The sequence below is a fragment of the Opisthocomus hoazin genome, chromosome 11 (genome assembly GCF_030867145.1).
Source record: "Opisthocomus hoazin isolate bOpiHoa1 chromosome 11, bOpiHoa1.hap1, whole genome shotgun sequence".
NCBI lineage: Eukaryota > Metazoa > Chordata > Aves > Opisthocomiformes > Opisthocomidae > Opisthocomus > Opisthocomus hoazin.
In genome coordinates, this window is record NC_134424.1 from 23034138 (window position 1) to 23062122 (window position 27985).

Below are 27985 nucleotides of genomic sequence, written 5' to 3' on the forward strand. Positions count from 1 at the left end.
AGTAACCTCCATACCTGACTAACTCATGCGAGGGGAAATCCTCTCTCTTGCAGTGCTAAAACTCAAATATTTTACGATTTCAGAGATGAAACACGATGTAATGCACACATGAACTCCAGAATAATATGCTTTCCGATGACATCTAATGAGATGAGAGCTTCTGGCTTAGCACTAGCTGTCTTTGTACAAGGTCCAGAAGCTGCTAGTCTTCTTCCCACCCTCCATCGCCGATAAACTGATCTAGACCTCAGTGGGAAAGAGCACCGTGCGGGACCACGCGGAACGGTACAGCACGTTCTTGGCAGTGGCCGGGCACCCGCCAGATCCCTCCCCCAGCACGGAATGCATCTTTCTTCATCAAGGGAGAGGTTCAGCTTTGAACTTGCTGCTTCTCCCCCTGGACAAACCCTCTTTGTTAGCTGCCAGCTGTTTCCCAATCACTGCGAGACATCAGCTTCCACGTAGGACAAAGGCCACACAGGGGTGAGAGGCGAAGAACCGTTCCTTTCTACTATACAGCTGGAAATTCGGGATCAAAACTAGCGCAGCTTTGCCGCTCTGTATAAACCTGCAATGAAAAGGAAGGGGGGTGGAGGGAAGATGGGGTGTATACGACTACAGCAGAGCGTCGGCACTTCTTTTCACAGTGTCTGCAAATCAAGATGAAAGCCAGGAATTCTTATCACACTTGATAGGTGAATCCCTGCAAAAATCTGATGAAAAAATCTACCTGTTTCCAACCCAGGAGCGCTCCGGAAGGGCACCAACCCAAGCAGCCCAAGCTGCAGGTACAAGAGATGCATTTTGCTTTGAAGGATTTCCCAGTCCTTTTCGCAGACGAGACAGAAGGGCTTCCGAGGCCTAACGCTGTCGTGCGGCTCTGCCGTTCAGCGCAAGGGCACGGGAGAGGCTTTTCGGTAACGGCAGCACAGTTAACGGTTAACGCTGCCATGCCAGCGGGATCTGCAGAGCCGCCGGGAGAAGCGCCCGCTCTGAGCCGTGCTCCCTTCGGCCACGGCTGGGACCACCAGCGGAGCTTATTGGCAAGGCTGCTCTTAGGGAGGAGTTGTTTGTTTTTAAACTCAAGCTAAATGCACTGCAACCACATCAGAATGACAGCTTGGCTATCTGGCAAAAGGCAATGCAAAACCTCTTGGGATCACAAACTTTCTAGGCCATTTGTTACAAAAACTTTCACACAAAATCGGAATATTCAGCTTTCAACGGCAGAAAAGTACCATCCACACGTTCCAGGCTAGGACCACTCTCTTCAAGCTTCTTGTCTCACCCAACTCACCCCGGGCCAAAGCAGAGCTGTGCCGGCAGCCGTGCCCGCGAGCCGAGGCTGCTGCTGGTGTGGCACCGCACCATATGGAGCAGCTACAGCAGCGACGGCCCCTACAACCCTCAGCAACAGCATCTGCGTCCAGCCGGCTTCCTGCAGCTCCCACCCTGGAAGGTTTCTCTGATTCACCGCTGGTTTTCTTCTCCAAGTCCCTCAATCCTCTCCCTTCACTACCTGCACTCATTGCTTCTATTTTTCTCGACCCTTTTTCCTTACATTCCCCAAACACCACCTCTTTCCCCACATCTTTTTGGAAACTCCCTAACAGAAAAAAATAATCCCTTTCCCCATACACGAGGACACAAATCAAGTGCCCAGAGTGCCCGCAGCTACCGACGCTGCGGCTACCGGCTACCGGCCACCGTGCCGCTCCCGTGGCCTGGAAGGGACCTGGAAGGGACCTCTGTGGGTCACCCCGTGGCTCCCCAGCCCTTCATCAGCCTCCGACCTCTCTGCACACCTACTCACTGACTCAGCAGAGATCCTGATGTCAGTCAGCAATCCCAGCGCTCCGTATACTCCAAGCGCCTTTCAAAGCGCCGTTAGCCCGGCGCTCGTACGCAGCGGGTACTCCAGGTCACAGAATCACAGCATGGTCGGGGTGGGCAGGGACCTCTGTGGGTCACCCAGTCCAACCCCCTGCCGAAGCAGGGTTGCGCTGTCGCGGCAGCACCACGCGTACCGTGTCCGCGCCGCACCACCACGCTGCCGGCTCCCGCACGCAACCACCTGCAGCCAGCGGACGAAACCAAAGCAATACGCTGCTTGCGTTGGAGTCCTGCGACTGGAAAAGGTTTTATTCCTCTGCAGCGGTTCGTTGACTTTTATGTGACTTTTAATCTCCCGTGGCTGCACGCGAACCGACCAGCACTAGGAGCGAAGGAACAATATTTCAAGAACTTGAGAGAACACGGGAACCTGAGTTAACAGTTTCATGAATTCATAATGATATTAAGATAACTTACATTTACAGCATACGAAGCATAAAGCAAAACCGCCTGGCGTAGCGCAACAATTTGTTATTTAAGGATAATTACTTTTCCATACCATCCTCTGTTTAAGTAACGATCAGTGCAACTCTATGCACTTGATCTGCGGATTAAAGTTATTTAGTGAGGAAGTAATACTGGATAGTGAGAGAAGTGAAAAGAAGCCTTTTAAATAAAATTTTGCTTTCCACATTCTCTTCCTCTCTACAAATTATCCCATATTATAGTTGCTTAATTTCCTAGGAGTGAGGAAACTGTTTTGCCACTTCCAGCTTTCCAAGTCTTTATGTCAGTTTACACCTATGACACAAAAAGTTTAATGACATCAATTGTCACTGAGAATCAGTGATAAAAATAAGTTATTTTACAAACATCTGTGCAGTGGGGTTGGCACATAAAAAACAAAAGCAAATGAGGGTAATACATTGGCATTTAAACACAGAAGGTTACATTAATTCCCAAGAGTCAACATCTGGCTTCAAACAAAATCACCCCAAGAACCAGCCAGAGCCCAGATTGCCCAGTCTCTGCCAGCAGCACACAGATCCTGAACAGAACCAGGGCCAACAGGTAAGACTGGCAACCAACAGGTAAGACCATGGCATAGTTCCAAAACATTTTATATGTTTAAGAAGTCAATTAAATTTGATATGTTTGCTTGACATCCAGTGATATTTGCTAAAAAGAAAGCCTCCACATTTATAACTCTTCATGTAACATTTTCACAACCCAGTCCAGTATAAGAAAACAATTTACAAGTTGAACTTCTGAACTACGTACCCAGCCCCATCCATTACCAGCTCTGTTGGAGGAATGCAAGCGATCTGAAATCTTACAAAGATTTACCTACAATCAGCAATTAAAAAATCGATTCTTGATTATAGCTACAATCACAGCTCCACAAATGCTCAGCCTCTCAAGATTTTTCCCCATTGCAATGCATCCACATTTTTAGCAACTATTTTATTACTTTAGATTCTGAGGACGGACTGACCTGACACTAATTAGAATGACTTCAAGCTGAGGATACTTTCCCTTCAATATGGCCATAAATTAAAATCCCAGCAGTCTAACTCACAATCACCTCTCTTTATGCATATCTTGAAAATCTTCTCAATGCCTTAAGAACTGTTGTGGCTGCTAGCATGAGGCTTCCTGGGAAGAGTATAGGGAAGCTGCCCGGTTGTGTAGGGATGGGGTCAGGAAGGCCAAGGCACAGCTGGAGCTGAACTTGGCAAGGGATGCAAAAAACAACAAGAAGGGCTTCTACAGGTACGTCAGCCGGAAAAAGATGGTCAAAGAAAGCGTACCCCTGCTCATGAGCGAGACCGGCAAACTGTCAACAGCAGATGAGGAGAAAGCTGAGGTACTCAACAACTTTTTTGCCTCAGTCTTCACTGGCAACCTCTCTCCTCACCCCTCCCGAGTCGATGAATGGCATGAAGGACACCAGGAGGGTAAAATCCCTCCAGCTGTAAGTGAAGACCAGGTTCGGGACCTCCACAGAAGTCCATGGGACCTGATGAGATGCATCCCAGAGTCCTGAGGGAACTGGCTGATGCAGTTGCCAAGCCACTCTCCATGATATTTGAAAAGTCATGGCAGTCAGGGGAAGTCCCCAGTGACTCGAAAAAGAAAAACATTGTGCCCCTTTTCAAAAAGGATAGAAAGGAAGACCCTGGGAGCTACCGACCTGTCAGCCTCACCTCTGTGCCTGGGAAGATCATGGAACAGATCCTCCTAGAAGATATGCTAAGGCACATGGAGGCCAGGGAGTTGATTCGAGACAGCCAGCATGGCTTCACCAAGGGCAAGTCCTGCCTCACCAACCTAGTGGCTTTCTATGATGGTGTAACAACAAGGGTGGACAAGGGAAAACCTATGGATGTCATCTATCTGGATTTTTGTAAAGCCTTTGACACGGTCCCCCACAACATCCTTCTCTCTAAATTGGAGAGCCATGGATTTGATGGGTGGACCGTTCGGTGGATAAGGAATTGGTTGGATAGTTGCAGCCAGTACGGTCAACGGCAGGGACCTCTGTGGGTCACCCAGCCCAAGCCCCTGCCCAAGCAGGGTCACCCAGAGCAGGCTGCCCAGCACCACGTCCAGGCGGGGCTGGAATATCTCCAGAGAAGGAGACTCCACAGCCTCCCTGGGCAGCCTGGGCCAGGGCTCCGTCACCCTCAGAGGGAAGAAGTTCTTCCTCGGGTTCAGCTGGAGCTTCCTCTGCTGCAGTTTGTGCCCGTTGCCCCTTGTCCTGTCGCTGGGCACCACTGCAAAGAGTCTGGCCCCGTCCTCCTGACACTCACCCTGCAGATATTTATCAGCATTTCTAAGGTCCCCTCGCAGCCTTCTCTTCTCCAGCCTGAACAAGCCCAGCTCCCTCAGCCTTTCCTCATAGGAGAGATGCTCCAGTCCCCTCATCATCCTCGTAGCCCTCCGCTGGACTCTCTCCAGTAGCTCCTCATCTTTCTTGAACTGGGGAGCCCAGAACCGCAGATGGGGCCTCACCAAGGCAGAGTAGAGGGGGAGGAGAACCTCCCTCGACCTACTGCCCACACTCCTCTTGATGCACCCCTGGATCCCATTGGCCTTCTTGGCAATCAGTGCACGCTGCTGGCTCATGGTCACCCTGTCGTCCCCCAGCACTCCCAGTCCCTGTCCACAGAGCTGCTCTCCAGCAGGTCTGCCCCAGCCTGTACTGGTGCATGGGGTTGTTCCTCCCCAGGTACAGGACCCTGCCCTTGCCCTTGTTGAACCTCATCAGGTTCCTCTCTGCCCAACTTCTCCAGCCTGTCCAGTTCTGTTCCCTTCCTTCCTCTCAGAAAACTTCAGCTGCCCGTACAAATTGTTTCAGAAGCAGCCATTTAAATCACATCTAGTCCATTAGTTAACTGAAGCTACTTTTATTTTCCACACTGACACACCATGTTGTTCATCCTGTTTCAGTCACAGAAACCCTCATCATATAAGAAATATTTCTGTCTGCCTTGGCCCTCCCAAAACCAGGTATTGCAATGTCAAAAGACATCCTCTCCTCTCCCCTCGATGGGAGGATTTTGTATCAAACCCTTCTCAGCCTGGAAGCTGCCCAGGGCAGAGTCACCCCTGCACGTCAGCGGAGCCAGCCATGCCTAAATCCTTCTCTACCCGGGCACAGATGCAGTACAGCCACAGAACTTTCATGTCACTTAGCAAAGCAGCAGCACATTTCCCTATTTCATATTCCTCTCAACACGCCTTCAAGTGCTCTTTCTGATCGTGACAGTGACATTTCACTGGTGACACAGCAGGACCGGCGTCGGCACTGCCCTGGAGCTCTGCTCTGCAAGAGGCTTTCTTGGACCTCAGACTCTGCTGCTCAAGTCATAAGCAGAGGTTCAGTGCTGAACAAATTCAAAATCGTTACAATAAAGGTCCTTCAAAAATAAAGATATTCTTAAATTTTCTTACATGACTGTTTCCACAAATGGCAGAAACAATTGCAAAAATAACACACGGATATTTATAGAGTTGGGAATCATTTAGGGGTTCATTCGGGCTGCACCAATTCCATCAAGTATCCAATATATTATAAAAGAAATATCTCTAAAGAGAAAGCTTCTTATTCTTCTTTTAGCTAATGGGGATATTTAAAATCAAGCTCCACTAAAACCAATAGACACTACCACAGCAGTCTGCTACCTATCCAAGAGAGAACAATTTCCATTTGTAAAAACACAGCCCTGAACCGACAACCCAGAGTTTCAGAGTGTTAAACTCGCTTATCTGCTCATTAAAAGACAATTCAAAAATAAATTTCTCATTGTGTTGAACGAAATTACTAGTAAACAGATAGCTATTAAATGGTACTAAATAAATCTTCACAAGCCTCAGACTCTTCATTTCTTGATTGCATACGTAATAAATACCAAGAGCCTGAAGTAATACAATACCCAAAAGGACTGAGTCACTTTTTGGCCGTACAAAGAGGAGATAACTGCAAAACTTTACGTAATCCAGACAGACTGACAGCTGAGGTAACCACCTCCAATGACAGATCTATCTAGAGCCGTATGAAGCATGGCACGATCCCAAAACTCCTCTCTACCACCAGTCATTGGCTGAAAGCTACTGTCAGTGTGCAACTTTTAGTACTAGAACCTGTTTTCTGCAGGGAAAGAGAACTTTTACCCAGATATGGCCTACAAAGCTTAAGTAACTGCCAATGATACAAAGGGTGGAAAAGCCATTTAAAGGCAGAGCTGACCTGCTATCGTGAATCGCATGTACAGCTTCGAGTACGGGTGACAGGAGGACAACTCCAAGGAGTACAATAGGAGCGCCAATTCAGAGTGTGTAACTTTAGCAACGAGAGCTCCAGAAAAGCTTAACCAATTATTTATTCACTGCAATGCACTTTATATTAAACATCAGATTCCCTTTTGCTCATAGGAGGATGAGGATGACTTAAAAAACGGAAGCAAAAGCTTACCTGTACAGCTCAATGCCACCGACGGGTTAGAGGACAAACCCCCTGAGCCATAACCCAGACCAACACGCGGAGGAAGCAGCAAGAGGAGGAGCAAAGACTCGCTCCTGCGAGAGGCCTCCGCTTCCTCCTCGCACACATCCCCATCACCCACAGGACCCCGGGCAGAAACGTTTGGTGTTGCTTCAGGATCACAAATTTATTGTAGCCTTCAACTAACAGCAGCAGAAAGTCTTAAATGAGTATTTACAGCCAGGTAATTCTAACAGGAGTTTTACACTTGCAGATCTGCACTCTCCACTCCTGTAGCCCAAACTGCAGAGTGAGGGTCAGAAAAGGTTCCACTGCACGGCCCGCAGCGGACAAACACGACGCGCTAGCAGCACCAGCACCCCGCAGGACTGGCCCGCAGCTACGAGGGCTCTGAAATTACGTCTGCTAGCACATACTGCGTGGAGGCATGTGACACTTCAGAGCACTGCAGCCCTCTAATAATAGATTCCCAGAATGGTCGGGGTTGGCAGGGCCCTCTGTGGGTCACCCAGCCCAACCCCCTGCCCAAGCAGGGTCACCCAGAGCAGGCTGCACAGCACCGCGGCCAGGCGGGGCTGGAATATCTCCAGAGAAGGAGACTCCACAGCCTCCCTGGGCAGCCTGGGCCAGGGCTCCGTCACCCTCAGAGGGAAGAAGTTCTTCCTCATCTTCAGCTGGAGCTTCCTCTGCTTCTGTTTGTGCCCATTGCCCCTTGTCCTGTCGCTGGGCACCACTGGAAAGAGTCTGGCCCCGTCCTCCTGACCCCCACCCTGCAGATATTTAGAGGCATTTCTAAGGTCCCCTCGCAGCCTTCTCTTCTCCAGGCTGAACAAGCCCAGCTCCCTCAGCCTTTCCTCGTAGGAGAGATGCTCCAGTCCCTTCCTCATCCTCGTAGCCCTCTGCTGGACTCTCTCCAGTAGCTCCTCATCTTTCTTGAACTGGGGAGCCCAGCACTGGACACAGCACTGCAGATGGGGCCTCACCAGGGAAGAGTAGAGGGGAAGGAGAACCTCCCTCGACCTGTGGTTTTGTTGCTTAGTACATCATTCACAAATTAGCTTTCTCAAAACTTTATATGTACCTATAAACTTCAGCAACAGAATCTCAAACCTTGTTACAAAGGTGTCAGCTGACGTGCGCAGAACTCGGTATAGACCCAGGCACCACCCATGTATTTTAACCCCTCAGAGCAAGGTTTAACTGAAGTTCTAGGATGCAGAGATCACACTGGGAATTCACCACACTGGCACACCACTCGCAGCAAACCCGAGAGGAAGGAAGATTTGTTCCTATCACAGATAGAGATCAGGACTCAGGGGCACGCATTTTTGCAATCCAGGCTTCTCAGCTGCAGATTCAACACCTGAGACAACCTGAAAACATCAAATGCGACTTTTTAACCTACAACTTTCTTAAAACTTGAGTTAAATTTAAAAGTGTAGCCAGCAGTGCCAGTCATTTTTCAGCTGGAAGGAGAACAAGGTCCTTGGCGAGGCATCCATTCTCACCGCACAACAGCAAGGAGAGAAGATGCTGATAAAGAAGCTGAGTCAGATCAGGAACCGACAGCTTGAGAGCATCTGCAAAGCAGAACGGATGAGATCTCTGCTGTGATGAGTCACCAGAGCTGTGCAGGAAATCAGGATTACTCCAAACAGGAACAATTATCAGAGCAACATAATGTTTTTTAATGGGAAATTAATGTTTTATTCAAGCAATGTTTGCTGGACGTAATTCCTTGTATCCAAGCAAGTCTAGAAATCCAGCCCCACCTTTCAGCCTTGGCTCTGACTCTCTGAACTCCCACTATTGCACAAGCCTCTCCAACGACAGGCTGTGCTTCTTCACAGCCTGGGAAGCTGAATGGTAGAAATCGGATTTACCATCCATAATGTGATACAGACACGGATGAACGGGGTTTTATTCAATAGAGAAAAGCTCTCTGGGTACAAACATTTATCCCAGTATATGGTATGAAAGATAAACAAGCACTATAAAGCCTTCCATAGATTTTGAGAAAGACTGAACCACAAAGAACACTCAGCTCCAGTCTTATCCAGAAATGTAAACAGTTTAAGGGGGCTGGTTGTTGTCTACAGCCTGCAAATAATTAAGCACTAATTCTCTACCACCTACTGAGAAAGAAATTGGAGAGGAAGTACGACACAATGTCAGGCATGCACTTTTCAGGCCAGACCCAACCGATGTGTTCTGTGCACCTCCGTCATCTTCACCGGACCCGCACCGATTTGCACCCCCCCACACCCCTAAAAAACGAGCAGATGAAACTAGAAATGTCCAAAGGCACCTTTTTATCTCGCAGTGAGGGATTTCCAGCGTCAGCTGCAATCATCCCAGTACGTCCAATGCCACCCACAAAGCAGAAAGATAGGGTGAAACATTTCCAGTTCCCTTAGGTGGGGCTCATCTGCGATAACCAAATCCTTGAAAAGACCTTCATACGTTTCACTAAAACATTTTCCACTTCGTTTGCAGATTCTTTTTCACTGAAAGAAGATGAAAGGCTTAGCTGCCTTATCTGTAATTAGACACACATTTGCCACACATCCCTGGGACAAATAAAGTGAATTTACCTTAATAGGATGCTTTTATCCAGCTGAACTACTTTAAATTTGCTGCTGCTTTGTTGCACAGTAACGTTTAAAAAATAAAAATCAAGCCCATTCCCAGGAAAGCAGCATTCCACGGCATTCTTCCGAGCTCTGCAGACCTCCTGGGGGAAAGAGTGGAGGAAAACGTTTGAAGCACGAAGGATTTTTCCCCTCCCAGAGTCTCCAGGCCCATGCGAGCCCTCGCTGGAGCTGCTCAGTGACGTCAAACACATCCGCGGCTGAATCACCGACGGCGGCAAGGCAAGCTTCGGCATGACTCCTCAAACCCACTCCGGTTTCAGCACTCAGGTCCAAGTTTTGCTTTGGCGGACAGGCTAACAGCTCGGCCCAGACCTCTATTTTCAATTTAGACAAGTATCTATGGCAACCACCATACTATTTGAAACCATTCCTATTTAACCACCCCCAGGTTGAAAGTAAAATAGAAAAAATAGCAAGTCCACCCTATCACCCACTCCTCTAACAGCTCATGGTGTGTAACAAAGTAGGACATACCTGTCTGCTGATCTCCCTTCCCATGCTGAAAATTGCAGCAAGGCTCCGTTTTCCCTCTTTAGTGATTTCTGCGGGCCCGAGCAAGAGAGATGCCTTTCAGTGGTGCCCAGTGCCAGGACAAGGGGCAATGGGCACAAACTGAGGCACAGGAAGTTCCGTCTGAACATGAGGAAGAACTTCTTCCCTCTGAGGGTGACGGAGCCCTGGCCCAGGCTGCCCAGGGAGGCTGTGGAGTCTCCTTCTCTGGAGATATTCCAGCCCCGCCTGGACGCGGTGCTGTGCAGCCTGCTCTGGGTGACCCTGCTTGGGCAGGGGGGTTGGACTAGATGACCCACAGAGGTCCCTTCCAACCCCTACTATTCTGTGATTCTGTGATCTGGCTCTCGTAGGCTGAATCGGCCTGGCTCCTCTTCGGTTCCGCCTGCCGCAGGGTGCTCCATGCGCAGCCAAGGAGAGGTGCTGGGAAGGACGGCTGCCCATGGCCACCCCGCCACAGCCCTGCTGCCACCACCCACCCCATGCTGCCCGCCGAGCGCAGGGGCCAGGAAGGGCTGCGACAGCCGCTGCGTGGACACGCGCACATGCTGCAGTGCTCTTCGCTGGGTACCTGTTCGCAAGGTGGGGTGGGTTCTGTTTGTGTGGTTTTAAACACTTGAGATTCAGGGTTTCTCTTTCACAGAATCGCAGAACGTTCGGGGTTGGAAGGGACCTCTGTGGGTCACCCAGCCCAACCCCCTGCCCAAGCAGGGTCACCCACAGCAGGCTGCACAGCACCGCGGCCAGGCGGGGCTGGAACATCTCCAGAGAAGGAGACTCCACAGCCTCCCTGGGCAGCCTGGGCCAGGGCTCCGTCACCCTCAGAGGGAAGAAGTTCTTCCTCGTGTTCAGCTGGAGCTTCCTCTGCTTCAGTTTGTGCCCATTGCCCCTTGTCCTGTCGCTGGGCACCACTGGAAAGAGTCTGGCCCCATCCTCCTGACACCCACCCTGCAGATATTTAGAGGCATTTACAAGGTCCCCTCGCAGCCTTCTCTTCTCCAGGCTGAACAAGCCCAGCTCCCTCAGCCTCTCCTCGTAGGAGAGATGCTCCAGTCCCCTCCTCATCCTCATAGCCCTCCGCTGGACTCTCTCCAGTAGCTCCTCATCTTTCCTGAACTGGAGAGCCCAGAACTGGACCCAGCACTGCAGATAGGGCCTCACCAGGGCAGAGTAGAGGGGGAGGAGAACCTCCCTCGACCTCCTGGCCACACTGCTCTTGATGCACCCCAGGATCCCACTGGCCTTCTTGGCAGCCAGGGCACACTGCTGGCTCATGGTCACCCTGTCATCCCCCAGCACACCCAGGTCCCTCTCCGCAGAGCTGCTCTCCAGCAGGTCAGCCCCAGCCTGTACTGGTGCATGGGGTTGCTCCTCCCCAGGTGCAGGACCCTGCACTTGCCCGTGTTGAATTTCATCAGGTTTACGGAAGACTGTGTGGTGCTTTTACCCCCCTTTTTTTTTTTTTTTTAATTAAATCTGTTAAATGAAAGGTGATGGCTTTGGGCAGCCACGTGACTCGGGGAGACTGAACCTTAAAAATAGCATCAACTATCAGATTATTTGAAACACGTTGTAGGATTTGCCACTCCTTGCTTAATTTTCCAAGTGATGCCCAAGGCACACATTTCCACGCTGGAAAGTGTTTATTAGTCTTCTTTACCAGCCCGTGTGGCACAACACTTGCCGAGTAACTTTACCACGGACTAGATTTTCACTTCTCCTTGTTCCGAACATGACTTGCTGCAAAAGGCAGAAATTTGTCACGTTAATCAATCTGCGTAACCGGCAGCTATGGAAGAACAGGCCAGGCGAGCCTGAGCTGCGAGAAACGCTGCTGTTGTGGATGCGAAACCAGGTGAAGTCTGTTCACACCTCCTCGTTCTCCAGCTGCAGCTGGAAATGCGTTCGCTGTTCTGCAAACCAGGGCCTGCCTTGCGTTCCTCACGGGTTTTCTGAGCCCTGGGGCCCGGGTCAGAGCCCCAAGCACCGGCTCCCCGTTTCGCCAGGGATACCCTGCAGAATGGCCTGGCCTCCAGCTGCCAAACCCACGGCGCTCTCTGCAGCACCGCACTCTTCAGGGACGTGAATGAAGTTTCCATCTGTCTATATGCTAAGACTTTACCCTGAGCTAGCAAGCATTCCTACAGCACCACGCAAAGATGTGGAGTGATTTTGCCACTTCTAAATTCCTGCTTACAAAACTTCGCTTTTCAATTATTTGATAAATTGTGGCAATGGCCATCACTCCTGCAGAATGGAACTCCCCCTGCTTGACAGGCTGATTGGGAGAACACGTTAGGAAGTATTTTAGTGTCAAAATGACACTTTTTAAGTATACACAAGTTGCTCAGCAGTTTGAAAGTTAGTGACCAAGTCATAGTACCAGGGAATAAGAAAAGCAGAGGGCAAACAAGATAAAGGCAATTTCCAGTCTCATCACACAGCTCCCCAGCACACAGCTGGAAGTTACTCTGCACCTTTTTTCAGGCACTCGATACCCAGGCGAGTCAGGCACAATCCGTACCTCAGTGTTGGCTGTATTTATGCATTCGTCCTGCACGCTCTCTGTGTATTACGCCTCTAACAAACACCAACTTTATATTCTATCCTATAGCTCAGCCTGCACTTCTGTGCCTGTGGGTACAGCCGTCTCCGTCCTCTCGCCCAGCTGCACGCACAGACAAGCCCTGAAACTGGTCCGCTGGAGCCCGCTTGTTAGCACCTTCTCCTAATTAGATGGAGACAGGGAATCGATAGAGCCCGAACCTTACCTCTTCGGTCCCACGAGAGGAACTGCTGAACAAACTGGCACTACCACTACCAGAGCAGCAGAGAGGAGACGGGGTATGGAAGCAGACAGCCTGTTTTCCGTTCCTGGGAGAACGCACAGATAGGTCAACACATACCCACGGGCCACGACGCCAGAAATATCAGTCCTCCGAACCCCTGCTGCTAACGGGGATGCTCCTGGCACAGCACCGACACTTGCTCCTTCTGATTTGTCGTCAGCTTTGGCAGTTTTCAGGTTCTGAAGAGTCTGGAGCAGATTCAAGCAGCACAAGAAACATCTCAGCAAGGTGGCAGCAGCCAGCCAGCCAGAACAAACACCTCGGGTTTAGAAAACCTCTCTACTTGGTCTTTGAGAATAGACTCAATCACCATTTCAGCAGTGGGATCCTCTGGCCTTCCAGGAAATGGACTAATTCCTTAATCTTGCAATATATATGTTTTTGTTTCTTGCCATTAAAGAATAAAAAATATCAAAGTGCTGCGATTTCTTCACTAGTACCAGGGCCTACCTGTGTTGCCACTGCACCGAATTAAGCCAAGATTTGCTCCAAGAACAGTACTATTCTGACCTAGTATGAAGGCAGTACACAACAATTCTCACGCTAACATATTTAGGAGATAGTGCATTTACTCTCAGTTTATGGAGTAGCAAAATAATTAATTGACCTCTCTCTAATATCAGAAAGACAGAGGTATATTCAACTATAAAACCGACCATAATTCAGCTCCTTCTGGTCAGGTGCATGATGAACTCCCTGGGGAAGCCAGGGCTTTTCTCTGTGTCACCTCTGAAACCCAGCAGTGTGAATCTCGGTTCTCTTGTACAGGCATGGATGGGGGGAAGCATATTGAGCGATCAACCCCAGCTCTTCTTTTCTAGAGGAATGTGGTTTGTGGTGCCCGAGCAGCAGGCATCAAGCCCCGTGCTACCTGCCATGGGATGAGGGGCTTGGCTGTGACCCTTTGCACCGTGTCGTGCCGCGGGCTCAGCCAGTGCTATCGACTGCATCTCCATAAGCATCCATCACCCAGACATTCAGTTTGTGGAATTTACAACCAAAAACACAAATGGGTATAATAATGTATTTGTATAATGATTGTACATTTTATGAGGTATTCGTTTGCTATAAATTAACTGTAAGATCTGGGAGAGGGAATTGAGTCTGACTGAAAAATCTTACAAAGAATTTTTTGTGACTGCAAAGACACAAATGTGAAGTGAGACCAACTGATGTATGTTCATGCAAGATCTAAGGAGTTCTTACTTAAGAATAGCATTTAATTTTTAGAATTTCTAATGTTTAATGGTTGCCCTTTACCATTTTGAAGTAATTTAGGAGGAAGTAACACGGCTAAAATGAGCGTACACCTTACTGAAACTAATGGGGTTAGTATGGCATACACACGGCAAGATCTGACCTTTGAAGTCTTTCAAGAAACGTTACTGACTCCATTTAAAAGCTGAGTAACAGCGAGTGATCACTCCAAAATATCAGGGTCAGATTTCCAGACCGTGTAAAGCTGTTCACCACACCAAGACAGGACTTTAACACTGCCTAACACAGGTCAGACCCCACAGTTTAAGGGAGCGCAGGCAAACAGCAGTGCTGCTGAAGGGTTCCACCTCCCAAGTCACCGGCGTCACCCTACACACCAGCTCCTTGCTCTGCCCGGCTGCGCTGGCTCTCTGCGAGGTCGGCACCCACCGAAGGGAGGATGAGGACTTGGGACCGAGGGTTAAAGCACGCTTAGCTTCAGCCTCCAAGTGTTGAACTCACTTCGCCTTAGCACAGGAGTGAGAGCATAAATGCTAAACCTAAGCTGGCCTCTCGGCCACATGCCGGAACTTTTCAGGGTACCAAATTACTCACACTCAAGCAAAGCTTGAGGTTGACTCCAACAGATCCTACTCATTTTAACTGGCTGGTTAAATTCGTCAAGAATAAGAAAACCAGCAGCGTAACTCTTTTTTCATCTAAATTGGTTAGCTTCACCTAAGACCAAGGCAGTGAGTGTCCCTGCCTGTCCCACAACGGATTCGTGGTCATGCCACAGCACAAACCTGCTCCTCTTCTCCCCGGGGCCAAGTAGGAAGGATAAGGAGTGCAGACACCTCCCAGGGCCACAGCCCAAGCACGGGACAAGTCCATGTTTCAAGAACACGTGCAAAGCACAGTCCTTAGTCTAATGCAACAAGCAAAACCTCTGAGACTAGTGCACAAGGTTTTGGAAAGCCTCCGTATTTATCTTCCACCTCACTTAAAGACACAAGCAAAAACACAAATTGCTTGTGACCACACACAATCCAAGCCGACTGAAATTAAACATTTATGTAACCTTCTAACATAAAACCTAGTCATTGTTGATGTTTACTATACTTTTATTTGATTTCAAGGCCATGAGTTAAGACAACACTTATCAACTTTGATCCAGAACCAGTAAAAGTATGAATTTTATCATTATTACACGAGACATTACTTAAGTCCACGTTATCTTCAATGAAAACAGTTCCTAGGAGTACATCTCTTACCAAATCTTTTGGCTAGAATACTGCAGTGTTGAATCTGGAAATGAAAACTGCTAGTAGTTTCATGCAAGGCAATTCCAGCGCACGGAAAATGAATGCACGTTGCAGAGGAAGAATTCTTGGATCAGAGGGAGAACTACACTGATCTTCGGCTACTTATAGGCCATAAAGAAGATGGTTTACAGAGGTAGCTGAAGAATTACAACTGAGTCTAGTCGAGCTTTAGAGAGAAATAGCCATCAACTGAAAGCTTGGTAGCCAAATACTGACAGCATTTGGCAGAGCTCTTGGGTGGGTGTGAGGCTTTCCATGCCACCAAGCAGATAATGGATTGACTTCATACTCTTATCTAAAAGTTCTCCTCCTACTGATTTCTCAGAATCTTTGTTAAAAAAAAAAAAAAGACTCTTTAAACACCATTAAACTAGCTGAAAGTTTTGCATTCTGCTTGTTCAGTGTAAAAGAGCTCTTTAACCTTATGGAAAGAGTCATAAGAAATAAGCTCCGTTTTCATTAAAAAGATATGTTTTCAGTAACGAACTCTATTAACCACAAACTAGGCAAGTTTGAACATGAATCTTACACAAAACCCATCCTCCCAAAACACAACGCCTGTATCAGGCACGCGAGGCTACCCGCTCTGGCCGCTAAGCCAGCTGGGGAAGACGACAGGCTTTGCATTTCAGTGTTTGCTTTTCAGGAAATTCTGTTCCCCTCTGAAGCAAGGGTTGTGTTTCTGGAATTTCTTCTGCGTGTGCCATGTGCTATCGGCACACAGTAGGTTTGGTATTCAGTATAATAAATTCTATCTTGCAACCCACTGACAGCGAAATAGAACTGTTTCCTAAGTCTCTGTCGGATGTCTCAATCATGATACGAATACTTTGATGCTTCACTTCACACAAGATGCATAACTCTACAATATTAATCAATTTAACTTGCGCTCAGAAAATGATTCCAGCTAAGTAGCACATACAATGTCTTTCAAAACTCAGACAGAAACTAACATATAAATAGTGAGAGGTGAGAAGAAAAGGAAACTGAAGCACAGCCAGATGTTCTTGCTGCAAGAGCTTATTCATTTTCTTCTCAGTTCTGCTCCCTGCGTATGAGCCAGCTCCAGTCAAACTCCAGCTCCCCTGCTCCAAACACAGCTGATGTTGCTGCTCACAATGAATACAAGGAGGAGGTGAGTGCTATTGCAGCTCAGTGCCAGACTGCAGCTCTCACACCGTGCTATGGGGCTTATTACTCCAAAAAAACAGACCAAAAGCATCTCGGTGACATACTAAAACCAGACCAGAATATACTGCGTAAAACTGGCTTACAACTTCTTGGACCATGTATGATGCCCATGGCAAACGCCATTTTTCCCCCATCTGATGCTCTTCTGTCCCCTTTCGACAGTGCTCACTGATGATCCTGTACTGAGCACTCACTTGTTTTTTCAGTGTATGCAGTTTTTGGTAACCTGTTGGCTTCCTTCACACCACTGCAGGCACGTCTTCCTCCGTTTCTTTCCTGCAGCTCTCCTGGAAGAGGTCCAGTACTGGTGGCCAACACCAGACTGCAAAGACCCCCGTGCCGGGACGCACAGACCCCCGTGCCGGGACGCACAGACCCCCGTGCCGGGACGCACAGACCCCCGTGCCGGGACGCAGCCACCCACAGCCCTTGCGGCAGGCAGGGGCTGCCACCCCACCTCCAACCCGCAGCTCTCAGCCTGCCCCAGAGCGCTGGCGTGGGGTGAAAGGAAACCTGTCCTGCACTGCAAAACCACAAAAGCTGTTTCCTCGAGGGCTAGGCGAAGGGGAGGAGGAGACACGCAGCAAAAGAGGAGGGGGGAAAATCCACAGTGAGGGCAAGCGACGGCCAAAACAAGCCCGGCAGGTAAAGGTGCAGCACAGATGGCTAACACAGGAGAGAAGATGCAAATTCTGCTTCTCGAAACAAAATTTCTACATAGTGACCTCCTACAAAATAAAGCTTATCCTAAGCGCTTACCATACCCATCCTTCAGACACGCTCACGTGCCCAGTCCCAACGACCTTCGTGGAAAGGCGTACAGCACTGTATGCAAACCCACCACTGGTGCACGACCGGTCACTGGGGACACAAGCAATAACTTGCCCATGCATGGTAACACGGAGACTACGAGGTTTCGTGTGATGATTTTCGTGATTTTTAAGCTGTATATTTTACACTGAGCAACGGTTCACAAGAGCATCAACTTTCATGACGTCTTTAAAAAGTTACTGATGCAAATCGTCCCTTGTCATGCAACTGTTTGTACTGTTAAAAGGTTTTAAACCCAGAGCTGCTGGAGCCATAAACATCTATTTTAGTACTTGGTAATTCAAAACTACGGTCAGACAACTCCGAGCCCTTCTGAACGCGGTCAGCATCCCTACGGCTCGCAACAGCCCCACACGATCAGCCAGCACGCACAGCCACAGGGGAGAAGGAATGATCAGCCTGTGTGTTTTTCTGAATGGCTCCTTTTTTGGCCTCTGCAGGGGTTGAATAAGTTGCAGCCAGAACTGCACACCCCCCACACACCCCACCGGCCCGAGCCCCCCGTGCTCTCCCAGCTGGCTGCGGGGCACGGCCACCTCCCCGCAGCACCCCAGAGCACCGGCTCGGCGGCTGCTACCACCCAGTCGGGCACCCCGGCCCCACCAGTGCGTCCCAGTGATGGAGCAGAGCCTGGCCACACCACTGGGAGACCCGGAGGCTCTGCCACACAAATCCGCTCGCTGGCGGGCGCGTGGCCGCAGCCGCTCCGCAGGCATCCACAGCCGGCTCAGCTCCGGGGGCTCGCAGCTCCCTGGCCCCCGGGCAAAGGCAGCGAAGGGGAAACCTGCGGTGGGGGTTTGCTGGTCCTAAAGACAGCACCGTTATTTTTTTCCCCCTGTGCCTCTTCAGCTTCGCGCCATCGCCACCGGGATGGCGGTTTAGGACTTTTAGGTAGCTCTAGAAGAGAACTGGTCGCCTCGGCACAGCACAGACAGGCTGGGAATAGGCAATAAAACATTAAAACTGCTCACACGTACGGGGATCTTTATAAAATTCCAATTACTGCTGGCTTGTTACCTTAGAATCCCTAAGAGGTAAGAGATATTGCTCGCTGGGAGGCCTGGGGTAATGAAATTACAAATCCTTCCATGAGTAAGCATGTGGCTAGAAAGCTACGTTTATTTGGCCCACACGTTTCAAACTGTTCAAAAGGTTATTGTCTCACAAAATTTGGATCAGAAATTACCACTTCTATTTGCCTTTCTCTAACAAGCAGCTATATTCAGGGTCGTTTTTAATTCCTCAGTGATCGATTAGAACACTGCAAAGGCTCCTGCAAAGAAGTCTCATTTAAATTCTGTTTTCTGAAGAAGTATCAAACATGCATACAAGAAAAATACTCTCAGACAGATGCTATAAATAACCAGCAAATGCAGTCCCCTTGAGAAACCTGGGGAGCCCAACAACCTTGTCTTTTCAAGTGGTTAATTAATTTGTACAAGAAAACTCCCACCTCATTTCCATAGTTTGTCTCCAGCATGTCTAATTCCAGAATCCAGATCAAACGTTCTCGTTGCAAACCATGGATGGAGCTAACTTTTCACAAATGATGATGTTCACCTCTACAAAACAGGTACACGGGATGGGTGTCCAAAAATATTTTGATGCCCTCGTAGGTTAGGTGCTCAGTCCCAGTTGAATTTATTATTTCAACATACAAGATTTAAACCACCTTGGTAAGTAAGTCCTATGAGGTTAAAGACATCTGAAAACCCGAGTCTGTATTCAGCGTCCCCGTGGAAAACCTGTCCCCCGCAGACAGTGCCTCTGGGGCTGGCAGTGCCGGCTCCTCCGGGGCAGGACACCACGCCGCGACGGCCAACACGCATTCCCCAGCCAGGTGTGAACGTTCCATCCTGCTTCACTTGCTCTTCAGACATTCCCTGCACCTCCCCTCGGCGCCAACACTTCACGCAATTAATTTCCTTATAAAAAACTGCTCCAGCCAACCGCACGAGTAACGGTCCTTGTGCTGCAGCGAGAAGACCTCCGCGTTATAAAACGCACTATCAGCCGACGGGAAACCTGACCACACCACGGCACCCCACCAGATGCCGGGGAGAAGACCTTGCTCTTCAGAGGGTATTTAATGAAGGCAAGACTTGCAAGACCGGGCGGAACATACGTGTTTCTCCCACCTTGTGCTGCACATTGTACCTGCTTGCCCTGGTCCCCAGCGATTCACGGCCTTATCCATCAGAAAACACCAAAGTGAGGAGCTGTTGTCTTCACTTTACGGGTAACTCGGGAAGGCAGAGAGCCGCCTCCTCAAATAGCTCAAACTACTGGACTGGCAGGTGCCGGGGTTTAAAAAGGAAAGACTGCTCGAGACCTGAGCATTTCTGTAAGTTGCTTTGGCTCTTACAAATCTGCATCCATCTGACTACAACAGGTCATGCAGACCGCTTTTAGTAAAGGATGAAACTTGGCATTCTGCGTACCAGGCTTGTGCTTGCACCACTTCACAGATCTTCACATCTTCTTAATAAGAAGAGAACCTCTAAACTATTTTCCCTAACTAAAGGCCATGAGCTCCTGGTTCAATATACAGCTACCACTTATAATACCACTTCTAATACACCACTTCTAATACTTTCTAAGAGTTCAGGACCAAAACAGCACCATAAAAGCCTGACACAAAAGCACTGCTAACCAGGAGCTCATGACTTTTGGTTACTATCTCCATTTTAGCAAGGAGATGCACATGATGACTGGAAGAAGGTCTGCGGTGAGGAGGACTTGGATTCGTACAGAGAAAGAATAATGCTCCACATTGGGAGCCCACAGCTCCGAGAGGCACACGGAAGCCCAGCCAGCTGGAAAACCAGCAGCAGCAGTCTGACCTACAGCAGTTCCCAAAACACAAACAGGCAAGCAGCGGTCATGCACCAACTTGTCCACAACGATCATCTGGACGCCTTGGGTGGGCCAAGTCTGGACACTCCCAATTCAGCTGCTGCCTACGTGCCTAGACTGGCAGGCTACAGCAGCCCTCCCGAGCCGTGCTCAAATTCCTCAAGTGGAACTACTCAAAGCACTTGCTACAGGGCTAACGTTGCATCCACGGAGAGCAAGAGTTTTGGAAACAGAAAGCCAGGCCACATCTGGCAGGCCAGTGCCTGGAGATTTGATGCTTTGGGCTACTGCTCATTTCAGAGTCGGCAAACAGCTCGTCTGAATACACTCCTCCACGTCGCTGGAGCAGGCTTTGGTCTTCCTTGCACCCTTTGCTCACCAATTCATGCTACAAGCAGTGTTTAGCATGCACATACTTGAAACTACTGGCCTTGCCCGTGTTCTACACGAAGCGCCAAGGGGGCCCATCCCATGGGGCAGCAGAGCTGAGCGAGGAGCGGCTGGCAGCCCCGGCCGTGGGTGCGGGGGTCACGGCACCGGCACGAGCAAGGAAAGGGGTTGCACATCAGAAGCCATGAGAGGATCAGCCCTCCACATACCATACAATGTATTTTTTTAATTAGGAAATGGTTGTGGGGGTTTTTTTCCTCCTAAACTAGCATCTGGCTACCTAGTGAGGTACGAATGCCATTTTTGGCAGAGCAAATAGATCTATTTTGTGGTTCCTTCTTAAAACACTTCTTAATTTTATAGTATTTTAGTCATCCTTTTTCTGTAAGTCTCCTTCTCTGGAGATATTCAAGACCTGCCTGGACAAGGTCCTGTGCAGCTTGCTGTAGGTGACCCTGCTTCGGCAGGAGGGTTGGACTAGATGACCCACAGAGGTCCCTTCCAACCCCTACTATTCTGTGATTCTGTAAGCATCTCAGCCTGCCTTATCACCATTCATGCTGTCTTCCTCTATAATCTTACTGTCTCAGAACTTTAACTACCAGAGAGACAACTGCACGCTGTCACCTGGGGCTGTAATTCATGCTGATTCACACTCTCTGTCCCAGAGGCTTTTTCTCCCCACACCTCACTCTCCCGAGGTTTATTTTTATTCCTCTGTTTGAGGGCTCAAAGCAGATTTCTTCCTGTTGCAGAGACAAATTCAACAACACAGGATTAAGCCTGAGGTAATTCAAGAAAACGTGAAAGAACACTTCACTGGATACCAAAAAATACAAAGCAATTGCAAACAGAGTTTGTGTTTCTGAAGCCCCTTCCACAGTACTCCCCCACCTCCAGCACGGCAGTAGGAGGGAGGCAGGGTCAGTGTGCTCAGGGAACGCCTCGGAAACCCTCGCTGCAGGTCTGCCTGACGGATCTTGTTCCCTGTCGGTCCTCAGTTCGGAAATTCAAGGTCATCTTTCTTCACGAGGCTCAGTATCAGCAAACCTGCAGTAGATGGGTTGGTTGAAATCTCAACTGCATCCTTAGAAGTTACACGAGAGCCTCCCAGTACCTACCACCTGATCAGGATTCACGTGAGATAAACGCCGTCCTCACATCCACTGATCTTGGCTTGCAAATATTTACTTGGTGCAATTTGCTTCGGTTGGACAGCAATTATCCTTATCTCTACAAACAGCCACGATAAAAAAATCACCAGTGGTGGATGAGTTTACGGGGAAAGACACCTCCCTTCTGAAACACAGCGGTTCCAGCTAGCCACAAATTACTACTCAGCCTGCCAAAACCAGAACGCGAATCGTAAACCATTCACAACCGGGCTGTTCGCTACCTGAGCGACACCTCCCCAAGAAACAGCACTTCTGGCAGAGCACGGGGAGATGGGAAAAAAAGGGGGAAAATCATAACAAAACTTGACAGGAAGATCTTTAAAGATATATTATTCAACTCTCCCCTGTTCAGGGCGTGTTTAGGATGAGGAGATAGGAAATACAGAAATGAAAACTCCCTCTGCTTGCTGCTCCTGCAGTAAGTGACGGCATGAGCTCAATGTTTGGAAAGAGACTATACAAAGCGAATAGTCCCCACCAATCTCATCCCTTCCCTTGGTGAAAGTAACTAATTTACACTTCCTCGACTGAGTAATTACCTCTACTTTACACTTACAGTTCCTTTAGGAATGGCGTAATTCGCATTTGCCACAGAAACGTGAACAGGCCGGTAGGTTGCTGAAGTCCTTCTGTAGTACATACTCAGGATCTACAACAACTCCACTCACATGGGTGTAAAAGACAAATGTTTCCACGCAGGGAGTGCCAGGGGCTGGCGCAGAGCAGTGGAGACCCCGAGCAGCAGCAACCACAGCCGGCCCCGTCGGAGGCAGGAGAGCAGCCCCGGGGCTCAGGCAGCCCTGCCGAGCTGCGCCCCGGTCCTACCGGCGGGTTGGCAGCAGGGCCCACGGCTGCGACGGCAGCAGCACCCACATCGCCCCGGGGAGCCGTCAGCGCTGCCGCCCCGAGAGCCACCAGCGAGGGCCTGGCCTCACGCAGCGCCCGGATCATCAGCGAAACCGCCGGCCCAGGACAGACTCAGAGCAGCCAAAAAAGGAGAGGGGGAAAAAAAAATTCCCCCAAAAATGGCAATTTGCTGGAGTCCATGAGTGAGGACTCCAATAAATAGATCCTCGCAGCTGGCGGATGCGAAATGCAGTGCAGTATTACATCTCGTTGTATACGCTTGTGTCGCACAACAGCAGCTTTTCCGACGCCAAGCTGTCCCCGTCCCGGTCCGGGCAGAGCCCAGCACGCAGCCCAGGGCAGCCGCGCCGGGGACCGACCCGCGCCGGGGACCGACCCGCGCCGGAGGCAAGCGGCGTGTGCCAGCCTCACGGCTGTGCCGACACACGGACGGAAAATGAGGCGCGAACGGAGGCCGAGAATCAAAACACAAAATTAACCTTTCCTGAGCACCAAAGGGTGGGGGTCAGGAGGACGGGGCCAGACTCTTTTCAGTGGTGCCCAGCGACAGGACAAGGGGCAATGGGCACAAACTGGAGCAGAGGAAGTTCCAGCTGAACACGAGGAAGAACTTCTTCCCTCTGAGGGTGATGGAGCCCTGGCCCAGGCTGCCCAGGGAGGCTGTGGAGTCTCCTTCTCTGGAGATATTCAAGACCCGCCTGGACAAGGTCCTGTGCAGCCTGCTGTAGGTGACCCTGCTTCGGCAGAAGGGTTGGACTAGATGACCCACAGAGGTCCCTTCCAACCCCTACTATTCTGTGATTCTGTGATTAGATTACATATGAGCCTTCAGGGGTTTGGGAGATGAAAACTCAGCTACGCACAAAACCAAAGTGAGATACATAAAATATAAGTAATGAAGCCAAGGTTTTAACCAAAGGCATCAGGGATCCAGCCACAGCCGAGTTCTGGTGCCAGGACACAGCTAATAGCAAGAACAAATGCAACAGCCATCTAACCCGGGCTGAAATTTTAGTGGCAGCAAATGTTTCTGTGAAGCCTCCCATACTTTTCTAAACTCTGGAGAAAAAGACAGACTAAAAAAACATAATAAAATATTTAGAACGTCCCTACAGTCACAAAAATGCATCTCTCAGTGACTCGGGAACTTAAATAAATGTATGTTTCCAAGAAAAAAGCAATTAAGACGAAAAGTTAATAACCACATTGATGATTTCAAGGAAGGAAAAACCCAAAATAGGGAAAATCCATCCCCATGCACAGACTGATGAGAAAAACAGGAAAATTCAATTAAGTGCCACCGGGCAGGGCAGGGTGCGGCCGTTCCAGGACCCGGGCAGCCCGGTGCCGGCGCGAGGGCTGGCTCCCATCTCGCCCCGAGGAGCCGGGCAGGACCCAGCGCTGCCTCGGGACCGTCCACGCGCAGCGTCCGAGGACAGCCCGGCGGCACCCAGGGGTGCGGCAGCCTCGGCAGGGAGCAGCCACACGGCCTCGCAGGTCGGGAAAATCGGGGGGTTGGTGCGGCGGACGTCACGCTGCTGGTTCGTGAGCGGAGAAAGGAAGTTATCTGGCAGCTCTGGTAGGTTATGTCACTTTATAGTTAGAAGTACACACGTAAAATTTATGTTTTCATTCTATATCTGATGGCAAAATTAATTTTTCTTTCAAGTCTGACTGATATCTTCACTCACCCTCTATCACCAGCCGAGGAGTCACCAGAGAGGCAGAAGATGTGTTTTCTTACCCGAAACAGACGGACCTACTCCCACGACTCAACCCCATCAATTAAACCAACAAAACTAGTGAAGATACAAGCAGTCCCTTGCCACGAGCACTGGCACCAGCCCTGCCGAGGGAGATTCCTGATTTTTGGAGAAGGTTCTGTGGTTCCTCTACAGCCTGCACTGATCTGCTTCCACCAGCTGCTCGCAGCGGGGTCGGTGGAGCGGCCGGGGGCAAGGGCTGCCTGGCCAGGTCCCCTTGTCGCCGGCGGCGGGGGGATGCCCGTGGTGCAATGACACTGGCGCTTGCTGCCAGGATGTGCAGCAGCTCCCCAGGCCAAACAGAACCAGCAGCCTCCCAGCTGCACACCCTATACCTGAACAGAGAGTGCCGTGCTCCCAGGGGCTGTTTATTTTCATTTCTACTTCTACAATCTGTAAAGGAAATTTTATATCTCTCAGCTACAGCAAAAATGGCATCCAGTGATCTCCAAGCCTGCTTCTGTGGGCTAGACAGTTCATGCCCAACATGACATCCATCACATTTTGCTCCTATCCAACAGGCATCCCGACGTAATCCAGACCCCAGCCAGACCCGTCTCAGCCAAGCAGTTTCCAGGAATCACAGACTGGAAATCACCCAAGGAGACTCTAACACATAGTAGTTAGCTCTGCTGCTAAACACTTTCACCCTAAGAGGCTTTCTTAACCCCCACCACTGAAAATTTCAGGATGGTCCCCACTTCCTAACGGCATCCCTCGGGATGGTATGTGTGCTCAGCTCCTGTTTTCTGCTCGCAAGGCGTCGTGTTCAAACGCTGCTGCCTGGTGCGCTCCTACAACCCAGCGAGGTTCTTCAGGTAAGGCTGGTTTCTAGAGCATTTGTTTTGGTGAAATCAAGAAGACAAGGTCTGCCTCAGGTTCTAGCTGCTACTGCTAATTGCGAGGTCAACATTTACAATAAAAACATAAGTGGGAGTGAAAGAGAAAGGAGAAGGCTACCATCTCCATTCATGGACTTCATACGTCTTTTGTTCGGTTAATGGTTGGTGTCGGGACCTAGAGTCTCGGCTCCAAATCTGCTCTCCTCCTATCTCCCTTAAACGTCTTGAGTAGGTGGACTAGGCAGCTCAAGATGTTTAAGGGCTACCTAGACGACCCAGGAAGAAATACCACTGTCTAGGGAGTAATCAGCATTCTCCCCTCAGACTGCAAGTGTTACACATCTGAGTCTAATGAGAACATTTTGTACCACATCTTGAAAAAGGAGATATTACTCTTGATTTGATGAAAAAGGAATTGGAAATATGAGCTGTATATGTGCTAATTTATAGCGATGAAGTCTGCATTCATTACAGTAATGAGCATTGCATAAAGCATGTAATCAGCGTTCACTGCAGACGTCAAGAGGAATCCAGAGGCAGAGAGGAAATGCGTACGCTTGCCACAGTTGATCATAAACATCATAAACTTCCAGCCCCCAAAAAACACAAAGCGAGAGGCACTCCTTTTTCTCCCTACTGGTCCTCAGGGGTATTTGAGCGTATCTATCAAGTTCTTGTACTAACGAGCTCAGACAGCCTTTCAACCATAGGATAAATATTACAACAAGCGCTGTAAATATTTTCGTAGTAGAAGCACAACTGTTTCACTTCCTCCCCAGCAAAAGACAAAAGCAACCAACGTGATTACGTTCAGTTGGCAACTGGAGGATCCAAGCAGACAGCTAATGAAATCCTTTCGTGTAGAGTAAGATGTTTCTCTAACATCACGTTAGAAATTAAAAGCAAGTAATGGAAGGAAAAGGTCGGAGTTTAACAAATCATCATCTGAAATAAAGTCAAAATACCAGCAAACACCATCCACAGTCTGCAAAATCAAAGCAAGGTAGGCAACAGGGAAATGGTGTCTACTACACCAAATGAAACACAAACCATCTTCTGGAAGAGATGAAAGAAGGTAACTGGAGGTTTGCTTCGTTTCACGCCCACATGGAGCAGTAAGAAGAAAAGAACAGCGGATACACACCAACGTGATTATGAGTAAATGTTCTCTAGACATCTACACTGGAAGTAGTTCTTACCTTCTGGTAACCTGGGGTTAGCGTGAATAGAGTTGGGGTCCCCATCTTCCTCGGGGTGGTAACGATAAAGTGTCTGTGACTGCTTTTGGGATGACTGACTACGGTCTTCCTTTAGAGCAACAGGAGGAGAGGTCGTTGCACTGAACTTTACCTTGGGGAAAGCATTTCCCTCGTGCGTTTCGTGGGAGGATTTCGACCAACTCGGCTCTGTTAAATTCACCTCTTTCGGTCCTAGATACATGCTGTTCCCTGGGTCTTCTTTTCTGGCGTGCTTTTTCATTTTAGAGTGGGGAGCTCTTTCCTGCTCCTGCCTCTCTTTGTCCCCTTGCTTGCCCTTTGGTCTCCTCTCCAGTTCCTCCGGGTGCTTGGGTGTCTCAGTGGTTGCCCTCGTGTGCTCCGGAGGAGCACTGGTCGTTACTGGCGCTTCCTTACGCGTCGCTTGCTGGAGGGACGCTGCAGTGGTGCGGGGCACCCTCTTCCGCTCGCTTCTTTCCGTGGCACTGCGAAGTTCAGAGGGGACGTGAGGCACCGGTGTGGTGAGCGGCGCAGCCATTTCCTCGGTGTACGGACCGGCCGGAGCCAAAGCCGAAGGAGCGACGCTGGCTGGGAGGTAGTCGTAATCCTCGCTTTGCTCTTGGCTGATGCTCTCTTGCTCTAGGTGGGACGAATAACTCCTGTATTTTTTTGGAGACTCCACCTGGGTGTTGTCTCCTTCTGGTGCCTCCTGGTCGTAGCTGTACGGGTCATCGTAGTGCCTCTCTGGTTCGCCGTCTTCAGCATCGATTGGACTGGCAGTGTTCAAGGCAAAGGCGTTGCAGTCTGGAAGCTGGTAGCACATCAGCTCACCACCAGCGTTCGGGCAGTGGCAAACCTTGCAGGGGGGCATGTGGAAGGTGTGCCCCGCCACATACTTCTGGCCCTCGTGGAGGCAACCTATCCTGCCACACTGGGGACACCCGTCCGCCGGCACCACCGCATCGATGCAGTTGGGGGGCAGCTCTGGGCACAGCATGAACTGGCAGCTGATCTTGCCTCCTCCCTTGGGGCACGAGCACTCCGTGCTCCCAAAGTCCACAAAGTAAGACTGCCCTTCGGGCACCTTGCCGTTGATAAAGCCCACGTTGACGCAGTCGTAGTACTGGTAGCCTTCGCACGTGCAGCCGTGCTGCAGACACGTGGCGCAGCACTCGCCGGGCTCCAGCACGTCCTCGATGCAGTTGTCCAGGGGCTGGCACTCCGCGCCCGTGCAGTCCCTCTGCGCACGGGAGATGCCGGTCCACAGCAGCGCAAGGAGGATGGCATTCAAACAGCCCTGCTGCCAGCTCTGGTACCTATCCATAGTCTTCCCAAACAAAGATAGCTCCACTCCAAACTTGCACATTTAATGTTGGTTTTTTTTTTTCCTAGAAGGCTGTAGATTCAGCTCCGGATCTGCCGTGTTTTCCCAAGTTACCTTTTCTCATAGATCCTAGAGTTATGAAAGAAAACTCTGTTA

The 27985-nt window shown here is 49.7% G+C and overlaps 1 protein-coding gene across 5 annotated transcripts in view; it reads right to left on the minus strand.

Annotated features, from left to right (window-relative positions):
- Positions 1-27985, minus strand: part of FBLN2 (fibulin 2) — a 115085-nt gene that overhangs the window by 57491 nt on the left and 29609 nt on the right. For 4 of the 5 annotated variants that reach the window (XM_075432776.1, XM_075432775.1, XM_075432778.1 and 1 more), the window contains exon 2: positions 26491-27958. In XM_075432776.1, the coding sequence (XP_075288891.1) occupies positions 26491-27871 (1381 nt within the window). In that variant the 5' untranslated portion in view covers positions 27872-27958. The remainder of the gene's footprint in view (positions 1-26490; positions 27959-27985) is intronic. The other variant, XM_075432779.1, reaches the window with a different exon arrangement.